General features: G+C 40.9%; 1 protein-coding gene and 1 long non-coding RNA gene across 2 annotated transcripts in view; one reads left to right on the forward strand and one right to left on the reverse strand.

The window, feature by feature from the left end:
- Positions 1-6,134: 6,134 nt before the first annotated feature.
- Positions 6,135-17,243, reverse strand: part of gch1 (GTP cyclohydrolase 1) — a 22,892-nt gene continuing 11,783 nt past the window's right edge. The window contains exons 4-7 of the mRNA XM_037979751.1: positions 10,780-10,835; positions 8,773-8,804; positions 7,623-7,707; positions 6,135-6,588 (exon numbers count right to left, since the gene is read on the reverse strand). Of these exons, the coding sequence (XP_037835679.1) occupies positions 6,462-6,588; positions 7,623-7,707; positions 8,773-8,804; positions 10,780-10,835 (300 nt within the window). The 3' untranslated portion in view covers positions 6,135-6,461. The remainder of the gene's footprint in view (positions 6,589-7,622; positions 7,708-8,772; positions 8,805-10,779; positions 10,836-17,243) is intronic.
- Positions 6,145-7,893, forward strand: LOC112450851. The gene is made up of 2 exons (XR_005234104.1): positions 6,145-6,281; positions 7,661-7,893. It is a non-coding gene; the product is annotated as an uncharacterized LOC112450851 (long non-coding RNA).

A 17,243-nucleotide genomic window follows, 5' to 3' on the forward strand; every position in this document is an offset into this window, starting at 1 on the left:
GGGCGCTGTGGAGCAATTTGGCCACGCCCACTTTCGATTACATTAGAATCACGCGATTTCACACGGGGGACAACTTTCCGTGAAGTTTGGTGAGTTTTTGAATATGGGAAAGCCCTCAAATTTGCGATCTCGGAGTCAGAATAATAATAATAAGAATTCCACGAAATACAATAGGCCTTCGCAGCGCTGTCGCTGCTCGGGCCTAATTAAAGCTAAACGTAACAAAAAGCTAGCTCGAAGCTGAAAGGAACCAGACGTAAGCCCACCGTGTCCTGAAGGAGCTGAACATTTAGTTATTTGAACAAAGTGAGCAGGTCAACTAAATGGGTGATGGATGAGACAACATTTACACCGTTGTTTTCCTGTGTTGTTCAGGCTTGAGAGGAGCTGGTGTCCATCAGTCTCTGTGTGAGAGGAGGGGGACACCCTGGATGTGTCTCCAGTCCCTCCCATGGACACGCTGAGACAAGCAGCTCGCTCTCACCCACACCTGAGGACGGTTTAGTTCTCAATATGTTAAATAAAGACTTCTGAAGGCAACAAACCTCTTAAAGTGACACTTTATTCCTCCCAGCCTCTGCTTTCATGCAGAGGTGTCTCACCTAAAATCATTAAGTGTTTAATTCATCTGAAACCGCTGGCAGTCCTCGCAGCCGAACCCCTTCATCTTATTCTGAAAACAACAAACCCACCTTTAGTTTGCAGCTGAAGTTGGGTCAGACTGGGAGTTCACACCTGGGTTCTGTTCATGCAGGAAACCCAAAACAAAATCCCAAACAGGTTTGCTTTTACAGAGAGACGCTCAACAGCACGACGGTGATCCTCCAGGTTATTTGTCCCGATGCAGAAAGATGACGCAGAATCAATGGTTTTAAAACAGGAAGCTGAAAAGTGTCTCAGTGAAGCAGCTTTCCTGGAAGGACTGGAGGTCAGTGTTTAACTAAACCTCTCCTCCAATCAGAGCGTGTGTTGGGGACGACTCTCAGCTACTACCCCACTAAAGATCAGCTTATTATCTGTAAAACTGACTGACTTACAGCCGCTTATGTGTTCACGAAGGTTGATTAGCTGTGGCGGCCATCTTGAACTGGGTTGACTTCAAAAGTTCTTCAGTTGTAGCCGTACATCCAACGATGAGTTTCTGAGAGTTTCATTAAAAGTCGTCCTCTGGTTCACGAGATATTTTGCTAACAGACAAACAAATGAACATGCGTGCACGCAGGTGATCACATGATCGCCCGTCTTTCATGATGGCGGGGCGAGTCCAGGGATCAGATGTGTAGTGGTGCTGTCAACAGTCTCTGATGCTCACCACTAAAAGGTTGAAAGGTGGGCAATAATGTTTTTTGCCAGTGTCTGTTAGCAAAATATCTCCCAACCCCCTCGACAGACTGGAATGAATCTCCCAGAAAGTCCTCATCAGATGTAAATCTACAACTGATGAACCTTTGAAATCGTTTCCAGCAGGCTGATGGCGTCAACCAATCAGGAGCTCCCAAAGCCACGCCCCCATCATCTCGGCTTTGTCTGAAGGCGTCCTCACCTTCCTGTCTGCAAACGGGTCACTTAGAGGAGAGGAAGAAATCCTCCCTCATCATTCGGACATTTAGAAACTAGGAATGATTCGTGAATCCTAACTGACCGCAAACAGGAAAGGTTTCATCTGATTTAACAAACTGGTTCTGTCTTTTTATAAAGTTTTGATGGAAACATCTGGTTTCAGGTATTTTTCGGTGCTTCTGCAGACAGTTTTAGTCATAAATCTACAGTCGATTGGAAACTGAGTGTCAGGAAGAAAGGATCTGACCTACAAGCATTAAAACAACAAATTCTCCATCCAATGGTATCATTCAGGGTAAATATAACCATCGGCTGGAATAATAACATCCATTCTTTTTAAATTAACAAACAACATAAATATAAATAACATCTTAAACCACATTAAATGCACGACCACAGACAGATACCTCAGACGTTTAGGTCCAAATAAAAACGATTATTTCTGGAAAATAAACCCAGTAACAAGTAAAACTCCAAGCAGGTGCGGATTAGTTCATCGTGTCCAGCGTTTCTAAAGTTTTCATTGGACAGTGAGTCAGCGAGCGAAGTCAAGTTCAGACTAAGTGTCAGAAAATAAAGGAAGAAAAGGCCACAGGAGGTAAGGAGGTAAGGAGGCAAGGAGGCAGAGGGTCAGTGGACTTTCCTCTTCCTGGAGCGGTACCGTCTCTGTCTCAGCTTGTAGAGGTGTCGCACGTTGATGAAGAGTCCTGCAGGGAGGCAGAACTGTTAGCATCTGTTCCCTTTTATTGATCCCAGAGGGAACCGCAGAACGCCACATAAACACCTTCAAGAAAACTCATTAAATGAACTGAATGTTCAACCACGACTCTAATAAAAACATTAAACTGATTAAAATGAAAGCTCATTAAACTCCTTTAAAATAAACTGAAAGGTAATTTTTTGGCATCCTAATGTTGCAGCCGTCTCAGAGCTGAGGAAGTTTGTCTCGCTGTGAAAGTTAGAAACAAAATGTCTGCTTTTTACTAGCTTACTGAACTACATCCACCGTGTTTACTAGGGATGGGAACTTCTGATCTCTGCCCGATATGTTATACATCTGGATTCATAAGCAGCGATCCGATACATTTAAGATACCTCCTCATCAACCAGCGATTCAGTTCGATAGGATTTCCCTCCTCATCACGATTTAAATAAATTTAGCTTTATTTTTTGCGTGATTATTTTTTCACTAATAAAAAGGAACAAAGCAATGAAAATGTCAATCCTTCATTAATGAATTGCTCTTTTACATAAGGGTTCTTTACCAAATTGAATAAGCAATTTGAGGTTTGATTATTAACAAAGGTTATTGTACATTAGAGCTTTATTCAAAAATAAATTGACCTTTCCTTATGATGAATTCCTATTTAAGTCCTCTGGTCTGAAATGTTCACTACAGAGCTTAAAACCCCCCATTCTTACTGCAACTTCCCATTACGTCCTTAAATCTGTGTTACTGGGAAACCTTCAAAACGTAAAGAAAACAAAACAGAAAGAGCTAATGAGAGAGAGAGCACCAGTTTCACCTGTTAGCATTTTGTTGTTTGCCAAAAAACGTTAGCTATGATGACATAATGTTATAAATGGTCAAATAACCAAAATTATTGTTCAATCTTTCTTGTGAAAGGTGATATAATGATATAAAATCCGGTCATAGCTGCTCGCTCCGTGTTTACTCCTGTTGGCTCTTACAGAGAGGAGAGACCCATCCAATATGGCGGCAATGCAGGAGGTGCTCCAGCACTTAATGAGGTGTCTACTTATTTATGTCTGTGGTTGACGGACCAACTAAAACCCACACTGCTTTGCGGTCTACAGGAAACACTGTTTGCGCTCACGTTGTTTACAAGTTAGCACCCGGTTAGCGTTGAATTAGCATCGGGTTAGCCTCAAGTTAACAACGTTAGCTTTCTCTCCTGCTGTCTTTATGATGATTTGCAGTGTCGTTTCTTGATGCCATGACACGGTTCTCACCGTTTCACATTCCCAACTCAGTTGTTATGCGCCGGCCTAAAAAAGGGGATCAAACTCTGGGATGTAAATGTTTCTACATAAAGGCAGGCAGAGGCAGCATTAACATTTGCTTTAAAACAAAATATAGTGAAATGCTACATCTATTTACATAGATATTTACAAACCTTTTCCCTTAAAGCCATATTTAATTCAACCCAAAGATCTACAGTGAGCTCAAGGTTGGTATCAATAAGATCGGCACTTTAGAAATGGGGGTGCTCCACCTGCCCCACTGAGCAGGTACCTACGTCTCTATGCCATACAGTATTTTATGATGGCACAATCACCTACACCTCAAGGATAACACAGTGTTGTTGTTTTTTTCTCTAATTTTAAATATAAGTCATCAAACCAGCTGTCCACAGTGTCTGATTTTCATCAACTGCTGTAGAGAAGGGTTTTGTTCTACAGCTTTACTGTTGTCTTTTAAAAGGGTTAAAATGAAATTCAAGCCAAGTTTTGTTTGTCTTATTTTAGCCACATGGGAGCAGTAGAACCAAACATTTGCCGGTGTTAAGCTTAGAAAACTGCATTTGGCTGTTCTGACATTTATTAGAAATTTGCTTTATGATGCTGTCAAAAGAATTTACAACAGATACCTAATAAGCTTTGTATTTTTTAATTCATAAAATCAAACGTATCACAAAAACGTACACATTTCACAGTTATCCTTGTGATTCATTTAACTATAAAGTAATGATTATAACTGATTTAAATGCTCAACATGTAAAACCTTTAGTGTGTTTGTAATCAAACGTACACGCTCTGCTGTCACATAGAGATTTATTCATTAGGATTAAAAAGTCTTTTAAAATGAACACATTACATAAAGTGACAATGATGCTGAAATTGCCAAAGAACAGGCTGTCCTCAACAAGGCCACAAAAAACAGCACACACTTCCTCCATCACACACAACTCCAGTCACCACACAAGTTAGACCTGACTGCTGACATTAGGATGCACTGAAATAAAAAAGAATGTTTCACAATAACCACAACGTCACAGGACAACGTACACTTGCATTCATCTCATTCACGCACAAGTTAACAGGTTTAATCCCCCTCTCCTGCTAATAATTTTATTTTGCTTTTAAATCCAGAGGCAGGTTGGCACATAAAGGGAGTTCCTCACATAAGAATATGCTCAAATGTTTAAAAAAAAAGAAGGGAATACTGGTGTCATTTTTTGATTTTATTGGTCCCTAAATAATAATTCACCAATTGACACAAGTTTACATTTAAAATTAATGGGTTTTTTGTGTAGAATACACTTTTATTGTCAATTCTACTCTTAAATTAGCTCTCTCCGAAATTGAAAGAGAAAAATATGACACTAAAATTGAATCTGAATCGTTTTGAATTGGTAAAAAGATTGAAGGGCTACACATCAAAATGAAGGCTAGCTCTGTTTTACTAGTATAAAGACATTAGCTATATTTTATTACTAAACTGTGTAGAGCTGACTGTTATTTTATATTCTTTCTGGTTGGTATGTTGGAAGACACTTTTAGAGCTTTATCTTCCCTTTTCAACAATAAGTTTGTAGCCCAGTTAGCATGTAGTGTCATTAGCAAGTAGCCCAGTTAGCATGTAGTGTCATTAGCAGGTAGCCCAGTTAGCATGTAGTGTCATTAGCAGGTAGCCCAGTTAGCATGTAGTGTCATTAGCAGGTAGCCCAGTTAGCATGTAGTGTCATTAGCTAGTAGCCCAGTTAGCATGTAGTGTCATTGGCATGCAGTGGTACGTGCTGCACTTCCTGAACATAGAAATGTAGAAATATATAACAGATCTATGCTATATATTGTAGCTCTTAGTTTACAAAAATACAACTGTTAAAATCTTTATATCAGGTGTTTATCTTCATTTTTTGTCTTGTTCTTCCAGTGAAAGCACCTTAGATGGAACAGAAATTTTTAGGCCAAATTTTTAGTAAATATTGTGGGCAACGCTCTAAGCTTGAAACACATAAACGGTAAAGGTTTTGTTCTGATTTGCTTTCAGTTTTTTTGATTTGTTTTGTTTTGGGCTGATGTAGATTCTCAGTCATCCAGGCAATGGTAAATTCAAAAAAGGTTAAAAAACAAAAAACAACTGGACTTCTGTTCTTTAGTTGAAGCTGGAGTTTCAATTACAGAATAGAAGTCCAGATGTTTTTGTTTTTTAACCCTTTTTGAATTGTTTTGGGCTGTACTTTGTCTATGTAAGTTAGATGCGATATATATATATATATTACTTAAATATTAGTTAAAAAGAGTATGCCAACGATCATGACTTAAAAAGTTTTTAAAAGCTATTAGAATAAATTAGTCACTAATTTATTCTAGCTTTTAAAAACTTTTTTTTAAAACTTTTATTTATATATATATATATATATATATATATATATATATATATATATATATATATATATATACTGTTTTGTGTCACGAAATGTCAAATTTGTGAGTCTAGTGTTGCACATTTGCATTTTTTAGGATGTGTGAGTTCTAGAGTAAATAAATGTTGCTGTGTCTGCTGTAAAGTCTAATGGAAATGATTTGGGGTTTTTTTTCCTCAGGACCAATGCTCTGAGTAAACTTTCTCCTGTTTTTTCAGGACAACGACTGATCTTTCAGTACCGTTCATGCTCACATGGACGAAACAGGGGGGTGAAGTCTATCTTAAAAGTAAACATATCAGCCGGTGGCCTCGCTCTGAAACCATCGAGGTAACGCACCGCTTCATCAGCTCAACACAAAGACTGAAAAACATAACATAATCAACACCCTTTCACTGCTTTTAGTGAGACTGAAACACACACACACACACACACAGGTAGCACGGCAGCTGGTCCGTGCAGGTGGAGGTAACCCCAGGCAACAGGAGGAAGAGGAGGACCTTCATCTCCTCAGCTCCTGATGAGCGTCAGGAACTCGTCGCGGGTTTTTGGATCTTCCCTGAAGACTCCCAGCATGGTGCTGGTGACGGTTTTACTGTTCATCTTCTGGACGCCTCGCATCACCATACACATGTGTCTGCACGGAGAAGAGGGCGGCTTTTAGAAAATAACTCCAGAAAAGAAGAGCGTCGGTCGCAGCTTCGTATACGATCAGAAATGCCATGTCTCGGTGCATGGGCTCATTTATTTGTCAAATTTTTATTGAACCTAAGACTGCAAAGAAAATTTAGGACCTCAACATTTAAAGTTCTGTTTTGTTTTTTGTCAATTCGTCTAAAACGTTCATCTTCATTGTGTTTTATGACATAAAACAGATTGTTGCTGGGTTCTTTTTCAGGCCTACTGAAGTGATGTTTTGGTTCAAAGAAGCCCAATTGAACGGCAAATTCAACACACTAGTTTAATTTTAAAAGGCTCTATTTATTTATATATTTATAAAAGAACAGGAAATCCCCTAGACACTGAATTTGGTTCCTTTGAAACAAAACATAAAAATAAAATTGTTTCTCTGTTCAGAGACTAAACCCAAACTAAAGTCTAATTCCTTGTTCTCACATTTACCGAGAGTCTGCAGCGCTAAAACCACAGATTCAACAATTGTTTTTATTTTTATTTTTTTCCATTTAACTAAAAGCTTATTAAATATTACCAATAATATGTTAGTAGAAATCTGTGAAACAATAAGGAAAAAGCCTCCAACCTGACATGTTTTCAGGAAGCTTCAACTCACAACTTATTAATAAAACTGTATGAATGTTGCTTTAAAGATGAGGCCTCAAATAATAGTGGGATTTTAAAAAAAAATTAACGATAGTCCAGTGTTTTATCCAGCCAAGAATATAATAAATTGAAGCCGTTCAGTGAATTCAGGCACCTCTTATCATCTTCAATACTTCCAGGTCATTTTACGCAGGATATTCAAATAAACAGTTTCTTTTCTGTTTTTTTTACCGTCGATCTTTAAATAAAAGAATCCCAGAGTAAGAAGAAAGTGAATAAAACAAAGGTCTGATGACAGTAAAGACACAATGAGCAGATGGAGTAATGACTAACTGAAGTTGCTCGTGTGTGTTTTTCTTTTGTGTGTGTGTGCTGGCTGAAAACACGTACGTTGCCTCGATGACGACTCCGACCCCGGTGGGCTGCAGGGCCTCGGTGATTGCCACGGCGATCTGTTTGGTCAACCTCTCCTGAACTGTGGACGCAGAAGACAGACGGTCAAACGAAGTAAGACAAACAGTTGGAGCAAACAGCAGCTCAGGGACGCCGATGGAGGAGCCGTTCGGATCCTTTACACATAAAAATACTCCGGTGGGAGTAAATCCTCCATGCAGACCTCTGCTCGGGTGAAACGTTTTATGAATAAAACATCTAAACTATGTCTTCAAAGTGATCGTGAGATTATTTGACATGGGGTTCTGTGGAAATGTGTGCTGCTCGTGCACACACTCTGCTAAAAACATTTACACTGTCATCAACTTTCTGTGGTTAATGCAAGACAAATAGCAGCAGCAGCTAGCTGTAGCACTTCCCGCAGGAATATCCCATTATTTCTACCTGAATACCGATCTGTTGACGGTGTAAACGTTTATAAAATAGTGTTTGTGTTGGCCACACTCCCACTCCTGAGACTGGAGTTAGCAGTGTCTGCAAAGGGAGGTGGCTCATACAGCTATCCACAACAGGTAAGATATTATCTGTTCATAACCGGCACCACAGAGCCCCACTTTTAAAAGGTCCGAATTGTCCGTTTTAGTATAAAGTGTTATACTAGTGAACTTGGGCAACTGATTATGTGATAAAATGGAGGAGCTTCATGGATCGCACAGTGGACATATACAAAACTTTCCCTTTTAGCAGTTTTAGCCTCGGCTTTAGTTCAAACCAGAAATACCCATCTACACGAGGCTGATGTCAATAAGATGAGCAGAAAGGGGCTCATATTCCCACTTTTAGAAAGTTGTGATTAACGTTTTCCCCTAAATAAGGTCATATCCCTCATCGTTCTCAGCCCATTGTGTCTGATTCCTAGAAAAACAAAAGCAGATTTTGCAGTTTTAAATGTTTAGAAAATCGGCAGCGTCAGTCTTTTTAGTTCCCAACCTGAAGGTCACAAAATAAATCTCAGCGATCATGAGTTATTGTTTTTTTAAATGACATCTCATCTCAGTCTCATTATGAAAGACACAGAACACAAAACAGTGTATTACTATTTAGGGACAAAAATTGTGAAAAAAAAACCCAAAACAACATCTGGTACCTTGTAGTCGACGGCTGTAGATCTCAACAATCCTGAGAGAAAAAGAGAAGAAGAAAGCGTCATCAAGTGTTTAAACAGGCAAAAACAAAACAAAACATTTATCCTCATCTTTCAGTCAAACGGTAGTAAGTATACCGTGATAAAATTCAAACAATGGATCAAAAGAACATAGTTCAAACCTGAAAGAAGCCTTTTCTTTTACAGAAATGATGAATAACCTTCACACTTTTTTAACGGTGTTCTTTTAATCATTCCATTTTTTCCTCAAGTTTTACTTGTATTTCATAGGACCATAAATATCTGAAATATTTGTCCATTTTAAACTCAAGAACTGATAATATGACATGTAATTATTTCACCAAAGTTACTAGTTTGTCTCTTAAAGTATTAAATAAGAGTGCCTTTGTAAAACCATTGTTACTGCTCTGCTCAGCAGTTTTAAAACAAAAAAACAGAAACCCAACATGCAAATTATACATTAAAAGGTGTGGCTCGATCAGGAGCAGCGTGCCATGACGTTTGACAGCGGTAGATCTTATGACAGGAACAAAATTTGAATAAATAAAGTCTTTCCTTATACACAACAATAGGATTATGACAGAACGGGTGAGAAAGCCCCGCCCTCTTTAGAGCGCTGCAGCTTAGACATATTTCACAAGTTAAACATTGTTCGGGGTTGAAATGTATCACAGAAAGTTGGACTTGACATGTCTGAACTGGAATTTTGACATTGGAGCTATCTAAACTTAAAATTTTTGCAAACGAACTCCATGCACTTAAGTCAAAGTACAAATTATACCTCGAAATGTAGACATTTTTGTTGCCTTTCACCCAGCGTTTTTCTCACTGGCTTGTGTTTTTCCAAACAAATCACCTCAGAGGCCAGAGCGTGCACACCTAAACTTTATTTTAGCTCAAAATAATTCTAAACTGGAAGTGAAGGGACTTCTTAGGACGTCTGTGTGACCAGCAGAGTCCTCTGCTGCTCGTGGTTTAAGACATGTGAGGTTAAGACGTATAGTTTTCACACAGCGCCTGCTCAGTCTGTTTTTCTCTGCCTTATTGACCTGGCCGCCAGGGAGTGAGAGACGCAGGTCTGCGGTTACCATGATGAGCCACAATGAGCCACTGAAGCAACTTTAGCATTTCTTTTGGTTTTTGGATTTCTTTGCACTTCTCGTACAGTTCACACACGAAAATATCGGCGCCTTTTTTCAGCTTAAATTGTGACAAAAGTTGACGCTTAAATTCTGGGCAGCAGCTGCATCGACGCAGGCAGAAACACAGCTTTATTAAACTGTTTTAAATGGAACTGAAATGATGAATGATTGTCAGGGACCGACTCTTTTAAAATGTGAGTTTGTGCCGTAGACCTGAGTCGTCCGTGAACACGACACACACAGCTCCTTTTGAGCGCCACCACACACCGAACCTCAAACAGCCAAACTCAGCCGCTTGGACTCGTTTTGCGCTTCCTGCAGACGTGCAGAAAACGACCCAGTCCTCCCCTTCGACCTGCTGCTCTTCTCAGCGAGCGAAAGCCCTTTGGACAAACTTGACCTCGCTCGCCTCACAGTAAATGTCACCCGACCAAGCGAGCGGCATGACGGCGCTCTGGACCGACCACACGGGAAGGGAGAAACGGAAAACTCTTACTGCTTCAAGGCTTTAACGCTTCAAACTTTGTTTTCAATATTTATCAGCTGTCCAAGTCGTTCATATTTCCATGCCAACTGTGTGCTATTTAGGGATTCCCCAATCAATCAGCTGAGAATCAGAAACTTGACAGCTAATTTAATGCTCAAAAATCAGCGAATGCACCATAGATAGGCTATCGTTTACCTGTTGTCTCTACAGTGTGTGTGTGTGTGTGTAGTGCTGCGTTAGTACAATAAGCCTGAAGGTATTGGGGTCAGTGGGATCAGATTCTACACTAGTACACACTCCCACGTTTAATTAATCAGCTTAGACACACACACTCAATCATATTAGATGAAATTGACTCACCTGGCCAGCTTGCTGAGGCCCAGAACTCTCTTATTGGGCAGGTAGCCAATGTGGACCTGAGGAGGGTGAAACATTAAAAAACAATTAGTGTCAGCGAGTCATGAAAGTTGGTGCCACTGGTCCCAGCTCAGCTGAAACAACCGGTGGTAACGCTGCACCGAGAGAGGTGGTAAAACCTAGACGATTTAAAGAAAATGATCCATTTGTTTGTTTGTTTTTTCAGTCCGAATGACTCATAGGGACAGAAACTGGGTAGGGGGGTGTGGCAGGGAGAGCCATTTTATGGGCTGAATGAAAATGGATCACTGGACTAACACAGGCGCAGTGCTGTTTAACGTCTTTAAATTAATTAAGTAAAATCTCGTTAGGTTGACACAATTCACAAAGCTTTCCAAGCAGCCAGACTTTCTTGTGATCCTTGGCCGCTTTTTTTTTGGTGTGTGTGTGTGTACCTGACCACAACATTTTGTGCAGTCCGTGTTTAAATTTATAAGGAAACCGGGCGAGAGGAGGTCAAAAGAAGAAAAAAACAATGGTTACAGCAGAAAAACTAAAGTCACGACTTTAGTTGAAGGAGTTGGGGGGGGGGGCAGGAAAAGCCTGAGAAACGCACCATCCTTCAGTTGACTATCTACCAAGTTTTCAGACAACAGCATTTTGGGAATCCCCTTGTTAGAAATAAAGTCCAGTTTTCTGTCAAACGGTTTTCTTCGGTGTTTTTACTGACTAAACTAAAGACGCGGGAACAGATTGTGTCTTTGTGAAACACTAATGAAAGTACAGAGCCATTCTTACACTTTCCTCTGGCTATCTGTGGTCACGCTGCACAGGCAACAGGTCCAGGAGGGAAACCCAGACATCCCTCTCCCCAGCGACACACTTCAGCTCCTCCTGGGGGATCCCAAGTCATCCCAAGGCCAGAGAGGATCTAACAGTCCTCCAGACTTCCAGTAGGTCCTGGGATGTCCCAGTGGGACATGCCCAGGAGGCATCCCAGTCAACTGAACGAACCATCTCACCTGACTCCTCATTTCTAGGATCTCTGCCGTGACCCATACCTCACGACTATAGGTGAGGGTTAGAACATAGATGGACCAGTAAATCAAGGACTTTGCCTTTCAGTCTCATTTTTTTCTTCACCACGACAAACTGGAGCAACGCCTTCCTTACTGCAGACAAGCCCCTGCTTCACAGATCCAGCTCCACTCGTGAACAGGACTCCCAGATGCTTGAACTCCTCCACTTTGAGGCAGAGAATCATCCCCGACCCAGAGGGAGCATTCAACCTTTTCCTGGTTACGAACATCAATTAGAGGAGACTGATGACGACTCTAAGTCATCGGTCCCTGACTTAGAGAAGCTGAGGGTTATCCCAGCTGCTTCCCGTTCGACTGCAAACCGTCCCACTTCAAGTTTGAAGCAGTCAGGATTGGGGTTTTCTTTGAGTTCATTTTTGTATCAGGTTTATTGTTTCTGTGTTTAGTTTTTATGTTGTTAGTTGCTGTGTTTTGCTCCTTGTGACCTCATCATTTACTCTTCCTCAGCCCATTGTTTGCTCGCCTGCCACGCTCGTCTGCCCCTGTCTCCAGTTGGTAATCAGTCACCTGTTTCCACTTAACAATTAAAACCAGTTCTTCTTCCTCACGTCCTCACTGGATCGTTGTCGTCCATTTGCACTCTCCGGTTTTCCTCGTGGTCTTTGCAAATCTGGCTGTTGTAATTTTTTTTTTTTTTTTTTTTTTTTTTTTGTTTTTCTAGTTTTGCTGCCAAGTCAGCCTTTTGTTTTTGTTATCTAAAATAAATCCGTTGTACGTTGGAGCTCCCTGTGTTTAACGTGACAGAAGCCAACAGATATGACCCAAAAAAGTCATGGTTAGGAGCTTTTTCAAATGTTAAAAGGGGGTTAAACAAAAAAAACATTCCTTTGACAATGATTAGATGGGAGTGTGAAAGCAGCCAAAGTAAAAAACAATTGATTTACATTATAAGCAACATTCACCTCCTCCTTCATAAAAACACAATTTAATTTGCGCTTTACACGTCTTTGATTGACTGACAGTTAATGGATTAGCTCCTTATAGCGAGATGGTCCTTCTCTTACTTCCTAACTGGCTTTAGCAGACATATTTGTTGAAACCTGCTAATTGAAAACAAAACTGTCTGAATGCTCCATTCCAACTTGGTGCACGGTTCATTTAAACCGTATCAAAATGATTCTGCCTACATCTCAGTGCTCCTTAAACACAGCAAATGATCTTCCCCTTAAATCCGTGTTTATGAGATGCTGCTCTTTAAGAGGCCGTGTCCAGGAAGTGATGAGCATCAGTTTTATGGTTTGCATGGAGCCTTCTGTTCAGACAGGCTAGTTCTGCAGCTGAAAATGCATTTATTTGAAATTAGCAGCTTTTGGTGACCATAGGATACGAACTGAGCCACCAGAATCAGCTAAATGACAGACACTCATATTACAACGATGAGAGGTGCAGGTGAGGAAGAGGAGGACGTGGAGCCAGCGGTGGGCCGCTGTGGAATGGCTCGGAGGCTCAAACACTCGAGCGCGCTCCTCTCAAATGTCAGCCGCAATTTGCTGACTGAAGAAGAGAAAGGGCAGCAGCAACAAGCATGCAAAGATCTCCTCTTATTCACTTGCTTTGCCTTTTTTCTTCTGTGCTGCGGTGGAGCGATACACCGACATCAAACCGACTGACCGTGGCGACCGCTGCGCCTCTCAGCTTCTTCATATTCATGCTGAGAGCGATGATGGAGCTCTGTTTGTTCAGCCACAGAGGGTTTAGAACATCACTGTATGTGAAATAAGTGACTAATAAATGAAGAAAGAGGTACGTTCAGCAGCTGAAAGATGTGAGGGTTCACCAGTAGGACAAATAACCATAAACAGAGCTGTGCAAAAGAACCGAACATCCCTCATTTTTTTCATACTTCACTTTCAAGCAGCCAGCCTTTCTTTTTTTTCTCTCCTGTTTGGAGCATTGTGTGCATTTTGCACACTGTAAGTTGTGTTTTAAAACTTATAATGTAGCACAAACAGGGCTCTAAAGAGGTCTTCCACATTTCGTCACATTACTACCACAAACTTTAAAGTATTTTTTCAGGTGGTTTTATGGGACAGACCAACACAAACTGGTGCTTTGTGAAGCGGAAGGAGAATGACGTGTGGTTCTTGAAATATTTTAGAAATAAAAAGAATTTGTTGGAAGTGTGAGTCAACACTTTGTAAAACCACCTTTCACTGCAGTTCCAGCTGCGGGTCTTTTAAGGTTCGTCTCTACAAGCTTTGCACATCTAGAGACTGAACGTTTTGCCCCATTTTTCTTTAAAAATCTGCTCCAGCTCAGTCAGATTGGTTGGACAGCATCTGTGAACAGCAGCTTTAAAGTCTTGCCACAGATTCTCAGATGGTTTTAGGTCTGGACTTTTTGGCCATTCTAACACATGAATATGTTTTGATCTGACCCATTCCATTGTAGCTCTGAGTGGATGTTTAGGGGAAGGTGACCCTCTGCTTCAGTCTCAAGTTTTTTCCAGCCTCCAACAGGTTTTCCTCCAGGACTGCCCTGTGTTTACCTCGATCAAGCTTCCCATCAGCTCTGACCAGCTTCCCTGTTCCTGCTGAAAGAGCCTGATGCTGCCACCACCATGTTTCACAATAGGCATGGTGTGTCCAGGTGTTAGTATTCCACCACACAAAATGTTTTGCATTTAGGTCCAAAAGGTCAGTTTTTGTCTGATCTGAGCAGAGCAGCTTTTTTTCCACATTTGTCGGGTTTCCTCCATGACTCCCCCGTGGCAAACTACAAACAGGACTTCTTATGGCTTTATTTCAACAATACCTTTCTTCTTGCCACTCTTCCATAAAGGTCAGATTTGTGGAGAGCACACTAACAGTTGTCCTGTCGACAGATTCAACCATCCGAGCTGTGGGTCTCTGCATGTCCTGCAGAGCTACCATGAGCCTTATGCCTGTTTCTTTTCCATGCTCTCCTTGTCCGTCTGTGGACGGTCATGTCTTGTGCAGTACTCTTTCTATTTTCAAATGATGGATTGAATAGAGCTCCGTGTGATGTTCACAGCTTGGAATATTGTTTTATAACCGAACTCTGCTTTAAACGTCTCCACAACCTTACCCCCGACTTGTCTAGTGTGTTCCTTGGTCTTCTTGATGCTGTTTGAGCACGAATGCTCTGTAGGAAACCTCCGAGGCCTTCACAGAACAGCTGGATTTATGCTGAGATTAAATTACAGTGTCTGAGGTGAACTGAGACGCTGAGAACATGAAGCGGGAGGAAGGCGGGGTTCGATGTTGTTGTTGTTTTTTTAAGGCTCCCCAGAACAGCTGAGAAGACGGCATCTTTTCTAACCGCAGCCTGTAATAAAGTGCTCTTACGCAGCTGACACCGAAACAGCTCATCAGAAACGGGCAGCGGCTACCTGCGCTCCGACTGATCAACGGGGGGGGGGGGAGAGAGAGATCCGGCTGGCTGTGAGAGACCGCTGACAGCGATGGGAGGAAGAAGATGGCAGTGTTCGCCTGATTCACTGCTGTCATCAGAGCCCACTTACAGCGACGGGGGGGGAAAAAAAAGATCAGCTGCAGGCGCCTTTTGTCTTAAGAGACGTGCACCTGCAGGTGAAGATGGAGGGATGGAAAAACAGAAACAAACAAAAAAGCAGAGAGGAGGAGGAGGAGGAGTAATGATGTGAAAGAGGGGGCTGAAGACAAACAGATCTCAGCTAATCTGATTGTTTCCTCTGCTCTCTGCTGCTCAGACCAGCGGCCTCCAGACAAACACAAGGATCCACATCTGCTCGCATGGCTCTAAAAAGACTCTGTTCATCAAATCAAACAAAAGAAAAAAGGATGGCTAACACAGCTGCAAGGAAGCGACGTGTTCATTTGTCAGCCCCTTGCAGCTGAAACTTGAAGAGGATTGTGTTCGTTCACTCAGACAGGTGGAGCCGTCTTTCATTTCACTTCACATCGGCGTCCTCTGCAGCTCTGAGCAACACTAACACGGGAACAAATGAGAATTACATTTTAGATTTATATCTACAACCGCACAGGGAGTCATGTTTTGTACTTGACGCAATGTGTGGATAAGCCATCTGTGACCAACAATCCAAGGAGCAAAACGTCCGGATCGGAGGGGTTTCTTAGAAAGTTAACTTCCTGTAACGCGATCGTCTTCGTCTTCGTCACGTCAAGCCGCTGAGGGGAAAAAACGAAGTGCCGTTTTGTGAACGTACTACGAAGAAGTCACAGATCAAGGATGTTAAGGAAATGGCTGCTAACACTAAGAATTAAAAACTTAAATAAAGGCTTTTATTAAGACAAAACAAGCAGATTACAGTTAAATATTCAACATATTGGGCTCATTTTTATTTTCACTAACTCTTTTTTATTGTTTTGAAGTTCAATATTTATTTTAATAACTTTCTGCAAAAAGACGCAAGGACTTTTTTTTTTTTTTGCTTAAATTTAATTGAAATGGATATAAACTAGGTAGAATTTTAGTTTTCTCTCTTCTTAAGTTTGGTCCTTTCTTTTGTCCTAACATTTAAAATGCAAATAAAATCAACATTTTTATAGCTTTTTTAAATGTCATAATGTAACAAACTATATTCCAGATTCAGTATTTGTATAACGATGTGTTTTGTGGCTCTGGACACATTTTATTTAGAGGGGAAAAAAAGGCAAAAATGGCTCTTTAGGATGTAGAGGCTGCAGACCCCTGATATATATTGTCAAATGCCGTACATTTTGTACATTAGATCACTTTATTGTTCTGTATGTGTCAACCAGTAGCCAAGAGCATTGCCAACTTATAAACACAACTCTCATGCTTCTCATTTGGTGAAATGTCCAGGTTTGCATTTGAGGGTAAAATGTCCATTTTTTTCAGTTCGGATTAAAATAATCCAGGGCTTTTTATTTGATTTCATTCTAACTTAATTTACAGCCACGCATGCATTTGCTGACTCTCCAAGATGGATCTCAAGCCTTTTTTTTTTTTTTTGCTTCAGGTGGTTTCTCACTAGAGATACCACTGTTGGAGGCTACAGATGGAGGCTCAGAATTGCAAGGAAACGGGGGAATTTTCAGCTGCAGTCTCACTGAAATCTGACTGTTTGCAACCAAGTGACCGGCGAGCCGTGCGGCCGCATTTTGCATTTTTGTGTGCACGGCTTGCAAAACTGTATTGTGGGCTGTTCTCGGTCTAAAATATGAACGTTTGGGCCTTCATATTTTGAGAGAGGAGAGAGATGGTTTGAGAGGGGGTTGAAGGAAGCCATCAACAGGTGCTGGTCATAAAATTAGAATATCATGAAAAAGTAGATTGATTTCAGTAATTCCATTTAAAAAGTGAAACTTGTATATTATATTCATACATTACATACAAACTCATATATTTCAAATGTTTATTTCGTTTAATTTTGATGATTAC

Source organism: Kryptolebias marmoratus, linkage group LG15, assembly GCF_001649575.2.
Source record: "Kryptolebias marmoratus isolate JLee-2015 linkage group LG15, ASM164957v2, whole genome shotgun sequence".
In the NCBI taxonomy this organism is placed as follows: Eukaryota; Metazoa; Chordata; class Actinopteri; order Cyprinodontiformes; family Rivulidae; genus Kryptolebias; species Kryptolebias marmoratus.